This window comes from Mercenaria mercenaria, chromosome 12 (genome assembly GCF_021730395.1).
Source record: "Mercenaria mercenaria strain notata chromosome 12, MADL_Memer_1, whole genome shotgun sequence".
NCBI lineage: Eukaryota > Metazoa > Mollusca > Bivalvia > Venerida > Veneridae > Mercenaria > Mercenaria mercenaria.
The window spans coordinates 50,993,957-51,016,222 of NC_069372.1; the positions used below are offsets into that span (position 1 = coordinate 50,993,957).

Here is a 22,266-nt window from a genome sequence, read left to right on the forward strand (position 1 = left end):
TCATTGAAATGCTCTAAAGTGCTGAAAATGAGGTCTGAATGTTTTGTTATTAATATGAAATAAATAAGGAATTGAACTGGTAGAATGTAACCTATAAGTTGTGCAGGGGTAAAAATTTAAACTTGTTTAGATGTGGCTGTAAACAGGCTAGTTTGGCCAGATTATGATAGAAGATGACAATTTCAGTGCAATTTAGCAGAGAAAAAGAAGAAAAACTAAAAATATTTCAAAATCACTGTTTTGGATGTATTTTTTTCAAAAAATGCATATTTATTGACTAAATATTGGTATGTTTTAGGTGTCAGGGGTGAGTTTGAGTATATTTCACAGTAACAGTGTGTGATTTGAATGCAGTTTATGGTAAAACTTGATAAAATATGGCAAAAATAAGCTCAAGCAAGGAAAAGTGGTCACAAATGATGTTGCGACAGCTTTTTTCCAGGAAATTTGGCGCGCTAGCATACGTTACTGAAAAGCCATAAAACCTTGAAAATTGATTGTATAAAACTGAACTGGTATTTTTTTCATGCATTTAGGTTACTGGTACAATTTAAGTGAAAATAACACATTTTGAGTATGAAAATGTTTCTTTAAGGACGGATTACACCAAACCGGAGTGACTACTCAGTGTTACATGTGAAGTAGTCCAAATGTAGTTCCATGCTATGGATGAATCTGGTATAATGAGTGACATGAGGATGGTGACAGTTAAATTTTTGGCTTATCTTTATTGCTTATAGTATTGAGAATAGATCTAGACCATTTTCATTGTAAATTTCTTGGAATAAGTTTTATTCTTTGCGAAAATGTCTACCTACGCGTAACTGCTAAACGGCTGTTTTCATGGGGCTTTTTAGAGGGTGATGTTTCTCAGAACAGATTATTTTTCTTATATTCAACATAACATGTCAATATTTTTCTATTTTTGATAAGAAGACATGTTATACTAAATGACCATATATGGTTTTCATATCATTGAAATGCTCTAAAGTGCTGAAAATGAGGTCTGAATGTTTTGTTATTAATATGAAATAAATAAGGAATTGAATTGGTAGAATGTAACCTATACACATCCACAACAGTGTCGAGGCACGGCGATGAAAAAAAATCAATAATCTATCGGCTTATCAGTGGCGTTGCAATGCCATAGTAGTTGCTATTTTCACGCAGAATCATGAACACCTTTTTTTGAGCGTATTGAAACTAGTTATTGGATTTCAGAATAGGTCACATGATCAAAACAAGTGTCGGTTTTAGAATCGATCACGTGATCAAATCAAGCGTCTTTGTTATTCTTACGCATACGAAGAGCTAATATAATTTATATTTATAATGCAGTTTAGTTTTCGTCACATACTGTTGTTAATATAAAATGTGTAGATCTATTTAATCATGTCTGGATCAAAAATATAATTGCAAAGTGCAATATGAAAGTTATGTTTGGTAAATACTTTGGAACTTGTTTTCTGTGTTGTCAGGTTGGTCATAAGCTCGACAAGAAAGTTGAAAGACGGTTTGTTAAATCTGGGGTCATTGCCCCCAAAAATTGTTGGTGTACATTAGCGTAACCGACGTTATTAACCGTTTTGACGTTAAAAGGATTAATTGGAATGTTTAGGCTACAGTTCCCATAAATCATGTCGTTCCAATATTTAAAGAAGCATTTGATATAGATGTATATATAATGTTTATTCAATTAGTATATGAAAATAACATTACACAAACAAGAATATATACTTACATATGTCAGTGTTCTACGTACATTTTCAAGTTCATACACATACTATATATAGTATATACAAACTAATTTTGACGGCTGTGACATTTCGGGTAGATTTAGGCTTATGCACATCAATTTGCAGACAATTGTATGTACTTTCAGACTAAAGTCCCAGTTTTGTAAACAATACATATTTCTTTAAATATTTCGGCACATAACAACAACAAGTCAGAATAAGACAAAAACGTACTAATTCAAAAATAGAAGTTTTATACTTTTTGTCGACAGTCATGAGTTAAAGAAAATACAGAACAGGTGGAAATCCGGTCGCAAAAAGAACAAAAATCTTACGTTTTCAGTTGGATCTGTCTTTCGCTTCCCGTTTGTTACAGGAAGTGCTGAATAGCAAATGATGGAGATTACATCAAACGTCACGTCACCGAGTCTTCTTAATTGGCCGATTTTTTAAAATGAATTTCCAATAATGCGCATTGGTAAATTATATTATATCTTACACGACGTTTAGTATGTATAAAACACGTTTTCGATTATCGAACACATATAGTAGCATGCATTAAATAAGTTTTCTATTACTGGACACACATTTAGAAGTTTTTACCAAATGTGTCTTCGATTATTGAACGCATACATACAGCCATGTATCAAGGTATAGGACTTGAATATTAAAAAGGGGAGAACATTTGTAGGCGGCCAGATGAACGGTATTCCGAGGCCCCGGGTTCGAGTTTCGGTCTGGCTGCACATTTTTCTCACCCTGTGACATTTTGCGCCTAACGTGGGGCCATGACGGCATTGCAATTGTTAGTCTGCCTTATATATATAAAAAACCGCTGAAATTCGAGGACGAATTTCAAAATGGCGGGGAAATATGTCACGGTATAGGACTTTAATATTAAAAACGGAAAAAATTCGTAGGCGGCCGGGTAGCTAAGTCGGTAGAGCATCGGAACGGTATTCCGAGGCGCCGGTCTGGTTCACATTTTCCTATCCTGTGACAAAGGTATCAAATATGTCTTCGATTATTGGACATATAAATAGTTGAACATAATATAAAAATCGAACATAGACACACATTTCTATAACTAAAACTTAAGGGTGAATATTGTTTCTTTATATGTATAAATAACACGGCTAATCCTGTAATCACATGCGATCTACCAATAGTTAAATATATATCAATCTCCAATAAATATGCAGACGACCTTTGTGCCAGGTCATTAAAATGTAAACAAACACAGTAAGTAAAACTTTATTGCTTCATTAAAAAAATCTGATAAAATTTTGAGCGTAAATAATTTGGGATCGACTATGCTTTTTTGGTCTAAATAAGTTTAATTTAGTTTTAACATATTTATTCCCAAGAATACACAACATAGATTTGTATATTTACAACAACAAGTTTACATGATATTAAGAAAAGGATAAGAATGAAAACATGTCTTATATAATTCTTCTCCTTGATCTAAATTGACAGATGTATTTAATATAATATGAACCTGATTTTCTAAATAAAAATCATTTACACACTTCAATTGTGGCTTTAACGTTACACATGCGATACAAATCTTAATTTCCTCCTAACGTAAGAAAATTAAGAAAACATACAAACAAGCTATATTGTATACTAAACAAATATAAAAATAGTATTTTTTATATATATTTCAAATGTGAGCCATATCGCCTGCCAATATTGCTTAGGATACTGTAATAAAAATGTTAGAGATATGATCCTATTTAACAGCTCACTTGTCAAAACCCAACTAGGCGTGCACATATACATATATTATTATTATTATTATTACATGTGTACATACTTTCATAGTTTAACAACCAATAGTCAGAATAGGTAGAAACACTGATTAAAGGCCAAAATACGCGTCAATTAATCATTTATAAGAAGTTTGTTTAGTTCTTGATTATATAAGGACAAAATATATCAACAAATGGCGGATATGTTTTTATATGTGAAATAAAATTGGATTTTTAATGTACTTTGGAGACACAGGTAATGTTCTGTTTATAGACATTTTGATCGGGTGTTTGATCGGGTGATCAAGCGGAAAAGTTTTACGGTTTGCGTTTGATAAAAGGCATAATGCGCTTTTTATACATTTGGGCCAGTTTGTACGTTCTTTTTATAAACCTCATCATGCGGTTATTTTATATTCCATTGTTGTTAACAATTTTACGATCACGCGTTTACATTTTTATAGCGCCGAAGAACAGTTGGTGCCATTTTCAGTTAGGCGTAAAAATTGTTTGTTTCCGGTATCCCGACCTACCCTAAACTTTTGGCCCGACCCTAAATGTTTTTATGGCCTTTGAGAGTTTTTTTCAACGTTTTAAGAAAAAGATGCAAAACTGCACTTTTTATGCTTTAAACATGGTCAGTGATGTAAGAAATCAACTTACTAAAGCTCTAAAGGCATAAACCCCTTATTTGTATTCAAAAATAATTTATGAAAAGTCCCACTTTTATAATATTTTAAAAATTTTTACCGACTTACCTACCCTATTTTTTTGAGCATGTTACCGGAGCGAACACTTTTTTACGCCTTATTAACGTTGCACAATCATTTTAGGTTTCGCATTGCTGGTATCGGTAAAATCGTGAATTCATCTACTAAAACTGTAATGTCTCATAGTATGCCACTATGGTACAGATCTTAAAGCATTTGTCTTATTGTGTAACATTCGTTCCTGTGACGGCCTCTAAGTTAATCACACCTGTCTAATGTAAAAAGTGCTTGCATCAGAAGAAAGAACATGCACGACAAAGTTACAACTTTTATTAAAGCATTGAATGAAAAAAGGCCTGACCTTTGGCAAAGAAAAACATTTCTCTGTTCTTCTTGGAAGCAGACAATCCAGCACATAGTCCACTTTTATTTATATCAAGTACACACACATACCGTATATCGGGTTAATTCTGCGGGTTTTTATTTCTGCTTATTCTGCGGGTCTAGGCTAACTAACAGCAGAAATTTTTGATGCAGAAATAAACTTTGATATTTCGCTTAATATAATGACCCGTTATCTTTATCTCACGAGTCTTCGTCTGCTGTCAAGTTATTCACAGTCTGACTAAAGTACATCTCCTATTACGCTACGCTTAGAATCTGAAGACGAGCTATTGATACCCTCGTTCTGACGACCCTTCCGCTAGCCAATCAGAAGGCTTACTTACAACATTTTGTAAGGTTAAAGTATCTATATTTAGCCTGGGTTTTTCATATTTAATTTTGAGAGAAATCATATGTCATGGTACGGACTTGGTCACGTAAAATGTCAGATAGCCGGTTAGCTCAGTCTGTAGGGCACTTGCCCTGTAAGCGAGGGGTCCCGGGTTTGAGCCCCGGACTGATTGCACATTTTTCTTACTCCTTGACATTCGACGCTATTTTGATGGTTCAGCCAAATGCTTGTTGAAACAAGTCGTCTGATTTGTTAAAAAAAAAAAACAGATTTGCGAAAATGAAAATAGCAATATTGGAAATCCAAAATATACAGAAGACGAATGTGAATGGGTAATTCTCAGATCTGCGTTTAGAAGATCAAGTACTTTAGTCAGATTGAGTTATTCACACCATGTCGATTGTGGTTGATTGCTTTTGTTATTGGCTAAGTTCACGACGAACTCTGGGGTTGAGTAGAGACCGATTCTATAATCGATAACCCACTTGAACGGTGTAAGTTAGTACACCATTCGTACCTTCCTTGTTGAAGAGCTGAACTCCTCAAACTCCGCTACGAGGCAGGGTTTACTGGTTCCTGGCTTTTCATCACAGCGCTCAATGTGCAGGGGAAAAAAAAGTTTTACATATTTCCAGGGCCAAATTTTTGATTGGTCAGTTACTTTACAGGTGGGAGAAAGTATCATTTACACACCAGCCTAGCCTTCCCTGGAGCTCCGACGTGAACTTAGCCATTGTATTAATCTATTGTCCGTGAATGAATGGTTACCGTTTCGGGCGTGTAATCTTTACAAGTGTAGAGATGGTACATAAGGCTATTTATTCAACGACATCAACAACAAATCATGTGCAAAACTGAAGCGCATATTGCTTATCTCCCACTTGCAATAATTAAACATAGCACCGTGCAGTAAATACGGGGATTTTTGACAGCGACATCAGCTTCGCTGTTTTTGGTTGATAAGCTAAGGAAAGGTGATTGTCATTTCTTATTAACTAACACTATCATTTTATTTATACTAAAGAACGTCTGCATTATATTAACCGAAGTTTCTGTAACGGTAGATTCCGCAAGGTAAATGCAATTTCGCACGCCTCGGTCAATATGCAAATTAGATACATTTATAAACATAAGGTACGTGTCATAAAAAGTGAAATAACTTCTTTCGGCACAGTTTTTGGTATGGTTTTGGTGTGACCATGAGATAGAATATGCATTTTTATATCGCTCTGTTTTAACTCGTACAATACGAGGCCTTGATTATTCTTGGCAAACAAATTTTGTATATTGTTGAGGGATTCGATGTCGTAAAATTCATGTAGTCTATTTATATTTTTTCTCACAAATAATGTTTAATCTTTATGATCACACCATACCTGTAAATTATCGGCAGTAATAAATAAAAAGAATGTCTTTAAATGAGTTCGTTTGAAAATGAAAGATAATGCTCACTTTTTTGTTTGAATGATTATTCATAGATCTTGAAGTAAACTATAGCTTTGGGAAACACATCCTAAACACAGATAACTAAATAGTCCTAGAAGAGTTATCTGTCACTGGCTTCACTTTTCCAAGTAGGACCAAATTTTTCGGATTAAATAAATGAAGTATGAAAGTTAAACCATTATATAATTGAGGTACTCCAGTATTAAGTTTTCAACAAAAAGTAATATCAGATGCAATTTGAATTTTAGGTACTATCTCTAACAAGTGTATATGACAAAACACGCTAGGTTTATAAAACGTTTGATATATGTTATATAAATTTGGGAAAATGAAAATGAGCATTTGCGATATTTTAAAAAGAAGGACCCTATTCCCTATGGTGATGGAGCACTACCACAGAACTAGAACGATATGCATTTGAGTCATTAATTATGATGTAGTAAATGCTGTAGCTATTTCCTATGCGCAGAATTTACTTCCTATATATATACAAACCGCAAAAATAATTCCTGCTTTTCTCGAAGGTCGCAGAAATAAAAACATAGAAATAAATTAAGCCCATTTTAGGACAAAACCGAAGAATATTTTGCCCGCAGAATTAACCCGCTATACGGTAATGGAGGCTGAAGAACTTCCAATATTTGACTCACCGAACTGACATGTCAGGCAGTTTAGCATATTTTTGGTTAAAAGATACATGTTGGTTTAAACAGTATTTCTTCCGAAAAAACACTATGTACTTGAATGCATACATGCAAGTGAAAAATACAAATACGACTTGAAAAACAAGAAGGCTCATATTGAAGTATTGCGTGCGTGCGTGCGTGTGTGCGTGTAAAGTAACATAGCCATAAAGCAACGCTACTCAGTTACATAGCTATCAAAACACTGGATTTTAACCAATTACTTAAAATAAAGAATTACACAAATAAATTGTTGGTCCAGTGACAAGATGGTATATGTTCTACGAAAGTTGGTTCACGTATCTCTTAAAAAAGCATGTCAAATTAATAACCCTTAGTATCTCATTTAATAAATAAATGCCAAGAAAGGGGAAAGCTTAAGTTTTCTGTATATGCAAGTTAGATTAAAGCCAGTAGGTAGATGCTATTCTTAACGTGAAACCAACTTTTTCTTTAGTTCAGTTTGAATAGTTGTAAGATTTTAAAGACAATTTCAATTTGTCTAACGCTAAACTGTTTTCGGTCTGTCAAAGTGCTATAAAGTTAGTTTCTGTTAGTAATAATCCTAGGCTGCGGTACAAAAAGTTTTGATTGATTCTAGATCGCAGAAACGCATGGCGAAAAAAAACTACTTTCGAAAAAAGGTTTGTTTGATTAAAAAAACAAAACATTTGATGAATCTGTGGTAAGGATACATAGAGAAGTCATGCCTAAATGTGTTTTACAGCTTGTAAGATCAAAGTAGCCAAACCCAGCCGGTGTTCATTCACTGGACACAGCTGATAAATAATAATTAACATGGTGAATAGTAGCCAACTCCGATATTATTCTTATAATTCAGTGTTAAAATCTATACATCCTTATTTTTTTTACAAACTGCTTCAATCATAAAATGATATGACAAAAATAGTTGCCTATCAACCTAATTATAGACAGGAACCAGACATTATAAAACAATACACGTACATTTGTGTCATGGATTATCAAATACATTGAATTTTCATTCTAACATGACTCTGTTTGATTTCCAGTTAAACAAAGAAGGAAATCAAGCTCTGTATATTCTGCGATAAACAACGGTTGACGAGCGAGAGCATTATGACGTCAATTATGACGTCAAATTGCCGCATGACGCCTGATACATTACTCCTCGCGTAAATGAAGTCCAGCATAATATTTGTTAAAATATATCAATGAGCATGTCAGAATGAAAATAATCTAGGCCTTCTTGTGATTTATCGTCTAATTTACCACGGTTCATCGTTCAGATGCTTCAGTATTTAACCACTCGGGCTAACGCCCTCGTGGTTTAATTCCTACGCATCTAAACTCTGAACCGTGGTATATCAGACGATAAACAACTCGAAGGCCTAGATTATTTGTTAAATATATTATTGTACAACATAACCTGCTTTATCAATAAAGTAAGTGAATGCATGTTTATTTGCCTGATTTTTTTATATCAAGTAGCAACACTGTTACTGTTTACCTATCTTCTCTTCACTGCAGTACCATGTGCTTCTGTTTACAAACAGAAATCACATGACAGAACCAGTATATAAGCTCCTCCCTTAAAATTCAAATTTTCTTTCTAATGACAGTTTATTGGTGGCTTTCAAGACAACAATGTCACCTTAGATTGAAAAATAGTACAAAGTATGGATGTCTCAGGGGTATAGATCTACCTTCCTCCAAAAATTATTTTTAATGAAAATTATTTTGATTTGAACTGTATTAATCTAAAACAAAGTGTCTCCGACTTGAAATGCTTTCAGAAACAAGGGAATCCACCCACCCGCCATTATCCCCCTTTTATATCCCTGTTGGGTCTTTAACTCTGATTTGGCAAAATGATATCCCAAAACAGATCATGATCTGCACAATTTAACATGCTAAATAAAAATCTTGTAATGTTTTACGACTCTAAATTCGTACAATTTGAGATGTATGCGACACAATATTTAATACCCTTTTATGCATATTTTTGACTAAGTCAAGACTGACCGAGTGAAACTTTAAACAGAAGCCGAGGCGCACAACTCCACAGGAATAATATTCTTATAAAGTGTTATAATCCTGGGTCAAATACTTTCTGAGATATATAAACACAATTTCTCAGACACATTTTATATATGTGGTTGACTAATTCCGGTATCTTTTTGCTTTACAGAAGTATTGTACATGAATATTGCCAAATTATTTAACATTATCTCAGACCTTGTCCTCATAAAAATATTAAATATATGTGCAGGTGGATTAATGTAATATTTTGCCGGTAAATACTGCCGTCTTGTATCATCGTATAAAGGGCATACCATAATAAAATGAGCCGTGCCATGAGAAAACCAACATAGTGGCTTTGTGACCAGCATGGATCCAGACCAGGCTGGTCTGGATCCATGCTGGTCGCAAACGCACTATGTTGGTTTTCTCATGGCACGGCTCAAATGGTATTCTGTTTCATCTGCCATCTGGCATATCTTACATATACGATCCTCTATTGTTGTATTAATATACCTCCCTCGTTCTAAGCCATGCGAGTATGCACGTATTTTTGCTAAAGCATTCATAAACTGACGTATTGTAATTACAGATAAGTTATCTTCATGTTTAAAGTCCTACTTATACAAACAATAGGTCGATAACTTAGGACTGTCATTTATATGACTATTCCAATTGTGTCTGTATTGTACACAACCGATTAACAAATGGCTTGATAAACATTGTTTTGTTGGTAACTGACTGTTGGTTTGAAAAATATCCAAAATCCATTAATTTAGATCTTTAATAACAGCAGCCAATGTTGTATTACCCATCTCGTCAAATAATAACATCATATTATAACATATAGTCTATAATTTTGCATTTATAGTATTTTCAACCATATTTTATACGGCAGATGACTGCTGCAATAAACATTAGGTAATGACCACAATTTCCTAATACAGCTGCGTTTGAAGTGTTTTGTTTAACGTACATATATCTCTTACATGCATAGTTGTGAACAATTTCTAGAGAATTGCGTTCTTTGCACCGTAAAGAAGCACTGTTGCCACTTTAGTATCAAATACATTAAAGAAGACAGATTTTGGAAAATGACCATGACTATAAAGTTTTGACAATAATGCAAAAACTCTTCTGCCATTTCGTTTAACAATAATTGCTTAGTCTATGTTACAACCACATAAGAAAAGCTAGACACCACTTCTATCTGCTTATTATTGTAATGACAGTGCTCATGTTATGAGAGTTTACCAACATTTTTAAATACCAAAACTTCTGTTTTAATGGTGTTAACTTGGAGACCTGTTTCAATGCAATACTGTTTAGGACATTCAATAATTTATGTAATCATGCCACTGTATTGTTACTCAATGCCAAAACATCAGCGAAAATGAGTGATTAAAGTTCCGTTGTATCTGGTGGAAAAAATTAAATACCTCTGATTTCACTGCTATTAAGTCTATTAACCAGCTCATTTATATAATTGATAGAAAGTGTAGGCGAAATCAAACAGCCCTGTTTCAAACTAGAACGACAATAAAAAAGTCAGTTAAACCCTCATTAGAACGTACACATGCTATATATCTCAGGAATAGTTTCATCTAACTTCCCAACTAGTGCTTCTTTGTTCGATACATTTTAAAGTTTGTCTATTCACCATATCAAAGGCCTTTATAAAGTCTACAAATGCCACATACACTTTTCCGCCCTTCTTATCTAGTTTGCTTACTACCGAATTCAAAATAAAACCATTGTTTACAGTAGAGTAACCCATACGTATAGCCTAAACATTAAAATTGTAATAGAAAAAGAAACGAAAATTGTGCTTGCTTGAACTGTATGTTATATCCAGCTAGCTGGCTTAGTCTACAAATTCTTTCTGAATCGGTGCTCCGCTGATTGGTCGGCAGACGGCTTTCAAATCAGTTACGTCATTTGCTAATTTGAATCTAACATTAAATTCTGAATAACACCGCATTCAAATAAAGATTTCTCTCAACACGAAGTTTGTACGAAAATAGCCAAAATATTACTATATTTATCAGCCTACTTCAATATAAAACATCTAGAAAAGATTTTATAGCTAGCAAAAACATATATTTATAAGAAATATACCATTATATATTACAAGTTTAGTTTTCAAGCGGTTGAGTTAGTATAAAAGTAAGAAATGAGCAACAACAAGTTGCTTGTCAAAAATTAAATCCTTTTCATATTATATTTTTAACTGTTAACAGTGTGAAATAATTTCACTGGCAAAAATAACTTCTTTTGCAGAACAGCACGGATATGGGAATGAAGATAAGATTGGATTCCACATTTCTTTTATGCGCGGTACTTTTTACAAATGGGCTGTATTTGTTCGGAAGAGGTAGCATGCCATTCACAGACAAATTGCATTTACAGCCGCTAAACATGTCTTCTTCACCAAGTAAGAATTAGAGCATAAGTGTTTGAAAGAGGGTGATATTTCGATTAGTTTTGTACGGAAGCACACTAGTGTTCGGGCTCCCAAAGCCGAATTATTAAGGCTGATTTCGAATCACTTGTCTTTCGGCAATGCGTGTTCGTGCCCGTCTATGCCTGACTCTTCATCCACCATGAGACGTTGGAAAAGTCACGATATGATCTAAGTTCTGTCTGTATGATTTTTACACAGCCTTTTGTCATGTAAACAGAAACAAAATCCTGCGTATGAAAAGGTAAGGGAAATTAATCATACATAGGACAAAGAGAGCTCCATGTACATAGAAGAAAACAAGTTGTCCATAAACAAAATTGTACCATATTAAAAATGGTCTACGTAGGGAGGGAAATCTCAGATGTAGAAGAAACATGTTTTATTTAGTTAAACAAGTAGTATGTATTTTTTACGCCAAAGAAAAATGTCGCATGTAGGAAAAGAAGGAGAAAAAGTACTGCGTATGAGAAAAATATATTGTAGGTACAGCGTTTTGCCTGTTATGTCCAGTTTACGAAACGACTCAGAAATACCTTTAGCTGCTACGATTCTTTACGTAACACTACGAGTCAGTACGTTTTTAGCTCACCAGAGCTCGAAGTGCTCAAGGTGAGCTATTGTGACCGGTCATTGTCCGGCGTCCGTCGGCGTGCGGTGTGCGTCGTGCGTCAACATTTGCCTTGTTAATACTCTAGAAGCCACATTTGTGACCAAATCTTAATGAAACTTGGACAGAATGTTACCCTTAATAAAATCTTGGACGAGTTCGACATTGGGTCATCTGGGGTCAAAAACTAGGTCACCAGGTCAAATCAAAGGAAAAGCTTAACATTCTAGAGGTCACAATTTTAGCCCAATCTTAATGAAGCTTGGTCAAAATATTCCCCTCAATAAAATCATGGACGAGTTTGATATTGGGTCACCTGGGGTCAAAAACTAGGTCACCAGGTCAAGTCAAAGGAAAAGCTAGTTAACACTGTTGAGGCCATATTTATAACCATATCTTAATGAAACTTGGTCAGAATGTTGATCTTGATGATCTATAGGCCAAGTTTAAATCTGGATCATGTGGAGTCAAAACTAGGTCACTAGATCAGATCAAAGGAAAAGCTTGTTAAAACTCTAGAGGTCACAGTTTTGGCTCAATCTTAATGAATCTTGGTCAGAATCTTCCCCTAAATAAAATCTTGGACGAGTTCGATATTGGGTTATCTGGGGTCAAAAACTAGGTCACCAGGTCTAATCAAAAGAAAAGCTTGTTAACGCTATAGAGGTCACAATTTTGGCCCAATCTTAATGAAACTTGGTCAAAATATTCCCCTGAATAAAATCTTGGAAGGGTTTGATACTAGATCATCTGGGGTCAAAAACTAGGTCACCAGGTCAAGTCAAAGGAAAAGCTAGTTAACACTGTAGAGGCCACATTTATAATCATATCCTAATGAATCTTGGTCAGAATGTTGATCTTGATGATCTATAGATCGAGTTCAAATCTGGGTCAGGTGGGGTCAAAAACTAGGTCACTAGATCAGATCAAATGAAAAGCTTGTTAACACTCTAGAGGTCACAATTTTAGCCAATCTTAATGAAACTTTGTCAGTATGTTACCCTCAATACAATCTTAGAACAGTTCGATATTGGGTCATCCGGGGTCAAAATCTAGGTCACTAGGTCAAATCAAAGGAAAAGCTTGTTAACACGCTAGAGGTCACAATTTTAGTCTAATCTTAATGAAATTTGGTCAGACTGTTCCCCTTAATAAAATCTTGGAAGAGTTTGATATTGGGTTATCTGAGGTCAAAAACTAGATCACCAGGTCAAATCAAAGGAAAAGCTTGTTAACACTCTAGAGGTCACAGTTTTGGCTCAATCTTAATGAATCTTGGTCAGAATCTTCCCCTAAATAAAATCTTGGACGAGTTCGATAATGGGTTATCTGGGATCAAAAACTAGGTCACCAGGTCTAATCAAAAGAAAAGCCTATTAACGCTATAGAGGTCACAATTTTGGCCCAATCTTAATGAAACTTGGTCAGAATGTTTCCCTGAATAAAATCTTGGAAGAGCTTGATACAAGGTCATCTGGGGTCAGAAACTAGGTCACCAGGTCAAGTCAAAGGAAAAGCTAGTTAACACTGTAGAGGCCACATTTATAACAATATCCTAATGAATCTTGGTCAGAAGGTTGATCTTGATGATCTTTAGATCTAGTTCAAATCTGGGTCAGGTGGGGTCAAAAACTAGTCACTAGATCAGATCAAAGGAAAAGCTTGTTAACACTCTAGAGGTCACAATTTTAGCCAATCTTAATGAAACTTTGTCAGTATGTTACCCTCAATACAATCTTAGAAGAGTTCGATATTGGGTCATCTGGGGTCAAAAACTAGGTCACTAGGTCAAATCAAAGGAAAAGCTTGTTAACACTCTAGAGGTCACAATTTTGGTCTAATCTTAATGAAGCTTGGTCAGACTGTTCCCCTTAATAAAATCTTGGGTGAGTTTGATATTGGGTTATCTGGATCAAAAACTAGATCACCAGGTCAAATCAAAGGAAAAGCTTGTTAACACTCTAGAGGTCACAATTTTGGCCCAGTCTTAATGAATCTTAGTCAGAATCTTCCCCTGAATGAAATCTTCGACGAGTTCGATATTGGGTCATCTGGGGTCAAAAACTAGGTCACCAGGTCAAATCAAAGGAAAAGCTTGTTAACACTCTAGAGGCCACATTTATGACCATATCTTAATGAAACTTGGTCAGAATGTTCCCCTCAATAAAATCTTGGACGAGTTCGATATTGGGTCATCTGGGGTCAAAAACTAGGCCACCAGGTCAAATCAAAACGAAAGCTAGTTAACACTGTAGAGGCCACATTTATGACCATATCTTAATGAAACTTGGTCAGAATGTTGATTTTGAGGACAAGTTTAAATCTGGGTCAGGTGGAGTCAAACACTAGGTCACTAGGTGAGATCAAAGGAAAAGCTTTTTAACACTGTAGAGGTCACAATTTTGGCCCAATCTTAATGAAACTTTGTCAGAATGTTACCCTCAATAAAATCTTGGACAAGTTCGATATTGATTCATCTGGGGTCAAAAACTAGGTCACCAGGTCAAACCAAAGGAAAAGCTTGTTAACACTCTAGAGGTCACAGTTTTGGCCCAATCTTAATGAACCTTTGTTAGAATGTTACCCTCAATACAATCTTGGACAAGTTCGATATTGATCCATTTGGGGTCAAAAACTAGGTCACCAGGTCAAACCAAAGGAAAAGCTTGTTAGCACTCTAGAGGTCACAATTTTGGCCCAATCTTAATGAACCTTTGTTAGAATATTACCCTCAATAAAATCTTGGACGAGTTCGATATTGGGTCATCTGGGGTCAAAAACTATGCCACCAGGTCAAATCAAAGGAAAAGCTTGTTAACACTCTAGAGGTCACAATTTTAGCCAAATCTTAATGAAGCTTGGTCAGAATGTTGATCTTGATGATCTACAGGTCGAGTTCAAATTTAGGTCAGGTGGGGTCAAAAACTAGGTCACTAGATCAGATCAAATGAAAAGCTTGTTAACACTCTAGAGGTCACAATTTTGGCCCAATCTTTATGAAACTTAGTCAGAATCTTCCCCTCAATAAAATCTTGGACGAGTTTGATATTGGGTCATCTGGGGTCAAAGAACTAGGTCAACAGGTCAAATCAAAAGAAAAGCTTTTTAACACTCTAGAGGTCACAATTTTGGCCCAATCTTAATGAAACTTGGTCAGAATCTTTCCCTCAATAAAATCTTGGACGAGTTCGATATTAGGTCATCTGGGGTCAAAAACTAATCAAAGGAAAAGCTAATTAACACTGTAGAGGCCATATTTATGACTGTATATCCATGAATCTTAGTCAGAATATTAATCTTGATAGTCTCAAGGTTCAGTTTGAATCTGTGTCATGTAGGATTAAAACTAGGTCACCAGGTCAAATCAAAGGAAAAGCTAGTTAACACTGTAGAGACCATATTTATAATATATATTAATGAAGCTTGGTCAGAATGTTGATCTTGATGATCTATAGGTCAAGTTTAAATCTGGGTCAGGTGGGGTCAAAAACTAGGTCACTAGGTCAGATCAAAGGAAAAGCTTGTTAACACTCTAGAGGTCACATTTATGACTGTATCTTCATGAAACTTAGTCAGAATGTTAATCCTGATGATCTTTAGGTCAAGTTTGAATCTGTGTCATGTGGGGTCAAAAACTAGGTCACCGGGTCAAATCAAAGGAAAAGCTAGTTTACACTCTAGAGACCACATTTATGACCATATCTTAATGAAACTTGGTCAGAATGTTATTCTTGATGATCTTTAGGTCAATAGGTCAGGTGAGCGATACAGGGCCTTCATGGCCCTCTTGTTACTATGGATTACTGGGTAGAATAAAAAACCAACAAGCAAATTCAGTGAATTGGTGGTCCCCCGTCGAATGGGATAAGCTTTCACCCTTGAAAAAGCATTTTCTGCCTATGAAAATCACTTACCTGCAATGTGATTTCAGTCTTTTTGAAAGATTTCGTTTTGACCTAAGGATCAAAACACGTTTTACTATAATTAGTAACAATGACCTTGACCTTAGCTTCTAAAAACGAAACAAAAACATGTATCTATGAAAGTTAACTATTTAACGTGTTTGAATTGCTTACCTCATTTCTAACGGAAGTTATGGTGAGAAAACCATTTTTTTACTTTTAGTAACGGTGATACTGACTTTGACCTAAGGAACCCAAAATAAATTTAAAACCATGGCCTCCAAGCTTTCCTAAATTCCAAGTTTCGACGCAATGGTCTATTTCTTTACTGGAGTTATTGATCTGAAACAATTTTCTATCTTTAGAAACATTTACCTTTACCTTGACCTAATTGACCGGAAAGCATACCGTAATCAGTTTCCAAGAAAGTTATACATGAACTAAACAATATTCCATAGCAATAATCGACCTTAAAAAGACAATAAATTTGCAAAGAAATGTCTTATATAGTTTGCATTATATAAGTACTATGTGCAATAACTCATGTGTTCCTGAAGCAATTTCAATAAATCTTGTAGGGCAACAATTCCCAACTACAATTAACATTATTGTGATGCTTTAGTGAATCCTTTAAACCATGTCTGAGATATGACTTCCAACACACAGAAAATGGAATAAAATATTTATGTTCTGTATAAAGCGGGTTAGAAAAGAAAGTGCAGAAAAGAAAGTTGTATATAGTTAAAGGACAACATTATCAAAATGTATCACTTGTAACCCTTACCCTGCTTCCTTTCTTTAATGAAATTGTCCATCTTTCAATTTGGACAGTACCATTAACTATTAAAAGGGGTGATTGCCAAAAATATACTAACTGAATGGTGAACAGTACGGATGTGCAAGCTGATCATGATCTGCACTAATCAGTGGTCTTTAGCATGATAAGGGTTAATATGTAGTCAAAAATATGTCTTACTTGCCAGTAATTTACTTATTGCATATTGATGGTCAATAACAAAGATTATCTCTAAGACATATATCATATACTTGATATAAAACATTTAACAGTCGTCCAGCCTTGTAATGTTTTGGTATTCAGATAATGTACAGAAAAAAATGACAACGCTTTGATATGAAAGTTAATATTGTTTTTGCTTTGTTTTTTTCATTGCTACGACAGAAAATGCTACTGCACCAGATCTTCGTGAAGCAGACGACGGGTTTTATTCATACGTTTCAACTAAAGGAATACCCATAAAACGATTGTCTAAAAATAAATACCGTATATCGTATAATAATTCACGTTCACTGTGGAGTTGTGATATAGATACATCGATAGCAAAGCGCTTTAAAAAAAGGAATAGTTCGTGGAAAGACCTGTTTGAAACGCGAATAGAGGTGTTGCGCAATAAAACAGTATTCTCAGCAGATACATTACGTAAGAAAATGGGATTATTGCCGAAAGATGGAACTCCCATTATATTGGTTGCAAGACAAGGCAACGTGAGTATACCTCAGGAAAATGTAATTATTCGTTTAAACAATCATGGGCCACTTGATGCAAAAACAACGATGATTATGACATGGCCCGTCCACGTTAAGACACTAACTATGAGTGCACGTAACCAAACGAAAGACGAGATAATTCACTGGACCCATTATAAACCTTATGGCAATGGACGGTATTATCGGTTATGGAATACATCACACCCATTAGTAGTACCAGAAGCAGTCTGGAAATTCAACGATTTAAAATATTACAGAGGTCCGTTATTTTTCATGAAAGGAGGGTATTCCTTCGGCAACTTGGCCGGATGTAGACCCATAGATGGCATTGGGTTGGGTGCAATTAATCGAGTTGTGCATTTGAAAGGTGATATTTCAACATTAGGATTTAGTACTGGTTTAGATGATAAATACAACATAGACTTCCTTAATAGATTTAAGTTACTTGCCAACAAATTAGTTTGGTCGCATTTTGTTGTAAAAGAGTTAACGGATGAGAGAAAATAAATAAAACAATAAAATAACAAAAACAAAACTCGGAATTTTACAATATTTAGCAGTCAGGGGAGTTACTTAAACTAGTGATCGGACAAATCACTAAACACGTTTTTGCCCGTTCGTTTAGTTGTAAGAGTTGTTTCCCTTTCATTAACAGATCAACATTACATAGATAAGTGATCACTTCCACCTTCATCAATCACTGAAACAAGTCATTTCTTGAATCAAATTAAAGCGGGGGATAACTCTTGTTTTGTTACCACGGTTCCATTTATTTACAGTAGCTTCATCCCTTGATATACCACAAACACTTTAACAAGTGATCACAAAGAATTATAATTTGATAGACAATTTAAGTGATACATCTATACTTTATCACAGATTGGGCTGTTTTTATTATAATTGAATTTGCTCTTTAAATCACCTTTTCATGAGATACATTATCTTGTTAGCTAGGTATTGCCAACTTCTAAGCTGGATTATTTGCACAAAATCATGTCCATCTGCAAATCAGTTTTAATGTTAAATCATTTTCCACTGTTTACAAAATAAACTTGTTCTCACATTTCTGGTTTATTTTTGCCACAAAATAGGATGTACATAACCTCTTCATTGCCGACCAAATTTCATATCACTTGTACTTTTTACATCATCACAGGATCCCACGTCTTGTCTTATTTCTGGTCTATTTGTTATCATAGAAACCTTATTATTGCCATTTTGTAGATGACATAACCAGTCCTTGTTAATTTGAAGATGACTAAATAATAACAAAACTTGTGCAAAGTTATCACAGTTATTATTTGTGCAAATCATGCAATTTTATCACAACCAGTTTTTCAACAATGAAACTTTTTTTAAGTACCCAATAAATGCATACAGGAAATACTGTGTATACAAACATGGAAAAGTGACTAAGCCCTCTGGTGGCCATGCATTCAACAAACTGGAATAATTTGAACAAAAAACTTTATTTTAAACAATATCAAGTTTTAAATTAGCAGGTAGATCATTAACAACGTTTTTCGATCATTTGACCTACAGACGTAGTTTTTCATCCAAGTGATCAAGTCACAAATTTAGTCTAGATTTAAACTGACAAATGGTCTTACAATCATGACGATCAGGTAAGAAATGTTGCTTTTGAGCGTTTACTATATCTTATGATTTGACTTAGTGACCTAGTTTTCATCCTAGACAAACCAGTTCTAGACTTGACCTAGGTTTCATAGAAACAAACATTCAAGTTTTATGAAAATAAATTAGATGATGTGATCTCTAGAGTGTAAACAAGGCTTTTCTGACCTGGTGACCTAGCACTTGATCTAAAATCATTTACAAATGAATTCATCCAAAATGTAATTGAGGGTAATATTCTCATCAAGTTTCATTAACATTGGGCTAAAATTGCGACATTTAGAGTGTTAACTGTCAAATTATTGACCCACAAACACAGACACAGGGTAGATGGTAAATATATTTTAATTCCAGTGTTGTATGGCTAAAATAATACCCAAATCTATGTTGTAAATGGTGAAGTTGAATTGATTTGTTTTTTACGGTGTACTGTACAAGTTTTAGATGCCAACAGGGCTTAACATTTAGGTTTCGCATGTCATTTACAGCAATATAAAATATCTGGCAAGGAACCAAACCAACCTTGTCAGGGTTTTTAAATATGTGCCAAAAAAGGGGCAAAAAGCTACAACTAATATTACGACAACTAAAAATACTACCAAGCTAAAAACAACAACATACAACAACAAATATATTACATTTGAAGACAATTAAAACAAGTCCATTTCTCAAGCTTTCTACCCCAACAGCATCCAAACATTGCAAACACTTTAAAGAAACAAATTATCTTCTTTAATGACCAAGTAATCTGAAGTCTTTGAAAACTACGAAATCTGCAAAACGAGGAAGGAAAGCGAGATTTTTTAAATTAAACTTAGTAATGTTGATATGGCCTGAAACTAATTTTTCAGGAGTACGACATTTTGATTATTGGATAAAATTTAATCAAAGCATGCATAAAAAGAGTGTTAACAGTATACAATGTGTACATATCACTTGAACAAAGACAAAAGCATATAAGCACAAATTAAGAAACATAAACATAAGGAGGAATTATTTAGTATTTCTTTGGCAGTATCAATAATCTTCCCTTAACCATGTTGACACAGTGAAAAGAAAACAATAAAAAACAATGGATCCAAAGTTCTAACACAACATGTAAATTACTGCCTCTATTTTGTAATGTACACATATATATGTAAAACGTGCCACAATTGAAACAAGAGCTGTTGGAGAACAGCAACGTTCGACTATTCAACTTCGGTGTAACTTGAATAAATGTAAAAGTCGAAAAAGGGGTATAATTTTGTACATTTGTATTACTGGGTTATGGAACATGTACATTGCATATCAGCTCATGACAGTGGATAAGTGTGTGAAGTTTCAATCCATTACCATTACTGGGTATTGGGATACCAGCTTACATTTAAAAAAAAACTTAAGCAAAAACAGCTAAGTCAAAACAGGGGCATAGTTTTGTAAAACTGCAAAGTGGAGTTATAGAACATGTGCACTGCACGTCAGATCATGACAGTGAACAAGTGTGTGAAGTTTCAATCTATTCCCATTAGTGTGTACAGAGATAGCAGCTTACATACAAACACTTAACAATTTAACCAATTTCTAAGACAAAAAAGGGCATAATTTTGTGAAAAAGCAAACAGAGTTATGGAACCTGTGCAGTGTAAGTCAGTTTATCACAGTGAATAAGTGTGTGAAGTTTCAATCCATTCCCACAAGTGGTTACTGAGATACCAGCTTACATACAAAAACCTAACCATATCAGGAAGCCGACGCCGACGCATGGTGGAGTCCAATAGCTATACATTTTCTTTGAATAGCACAGATAAAGCACAATGCAGTTACTTCCAGTAGTAAAGTGTTTACTAAGAGAAATATTGTATGAAATATTTTTGAAAAACAAAAACGTCCCTAATCAAGTGTGTTACCGTGACCCTAGATTGTACGGGAAAAAAATTACTTTTGACTAATGGATATATATGCCTAAAACAGTTTATCAATATATACAAATGCAAATAAAAGCATATGAAAACAAGTTTGAGAAACAACAGTATACAAACCTGAGGCGCAAATAGGTTTAAGTCCATCACCTAAAGAGGACCTTGACCATCTGACCTTTCTTCTGACCAAGTTTGGTGAAGAGCCTTTAAGCAGTTCATTAAAATGCAATTTATTTACAGTTTTTTCTATATACTTTGCTGTGACAGCCTAAAATATGCAATCGTTACATCATGAATAGAAATTATTTGAACTAGATGTTTGTCCATAGGATACAGATGCCCCCTCCCCCTACTCATGTCATTGTATATGGTTTGTTGACTCTATGTAAAATATTTTTAAGATGTTTGCAACACAAACTTTTGAGAACTTTATTTGTATTTTTCACTAAGTGAAGGGCCATAACTCTGGCAACACATGCTATAAAACTATCTTCCGATAATTTATGACTCTAGGTCCATTACATTTTTGAGATAAATGGGACATAAACGAAGTCAAGGGCCGTTACTCTCTTGCAAAGTGAAAAAAGAAGACTCAGTTGCACGAAGCCACATGCTGGATAATATAACTACATGGTTTTATAACTCTATGTGAAATATTTTTTTAAAGATATATGCAAGAACTTTTGAGCTCTTTATGTTTCCTTTTCACTAAGTCACATACCATACCTCAAGTCTGGTTGAGAGAAAACCCAATCAGAAAACCAGGTGCGCAACTTCACATGCTATAAACACAAACCCATCAAGGGCCATAACTCTAGTCCGGGTGTGTGAGATCCAAATTATAACCCCTGGTGCACAAATTCGAAGTGGAACCTTTATAATGATGCTTCAGACAAAGGCTGATAAAAATCCATGTAGCTGATCATGGGACTTTGTTTAAAAATTGTTTTTCTATCTTTTAGCTCTAAACGGGGTAATCTTTACAGTACAACATTTTTGCCCGTTCTTGATTAATTTCTTCTGGAATATTCAAATGCCTCACAATCTCTGGTGGTGCCACTAAGGCTTTATATTCTATTAGTATTTTCTTCTTAATGTTTGTAATATTCGAGTTATCTAAAAAGCTAATAAATGGTTCATCATCGACTCAGCAATGATCTGAAAATAAAATAAAGCAAAGGGAAA

General features: G+C 34.6%; 1 protein-coding gene across 2 annotated transcripts in view; it reads left to right on the forward strand.

The window, feature by feature from the left end:
* Positions 1-18,626, forward strand: part of LOC123535229 (uncharacterized) — a 52,558-nt gene extending 33,932 nt beyond the window's left edge. For both annotated transcript variants that reach the window (XM_053520037.1, XM_045317803.2), the window contains exons 2-3: positions 11,347-11,500; positions 17,220-18,626. In XM_053520037.1, the coding sequence (XP_053376012.1) occupies positions 11,359-11,500; positions 17,220-18,052 (975 nt within the window). In that variant the 5' untranslated portion in view covers positions 11,347-11,358 and the 3' untranslated portion in view covers positions 18,053-18,626. The remainder of the gene's footprint in view (positions 1-11,346; positions 11,501-17,219) is intronic.
* Positions 18,627-22,266: the final 3,640 nt, after the last annotated feature.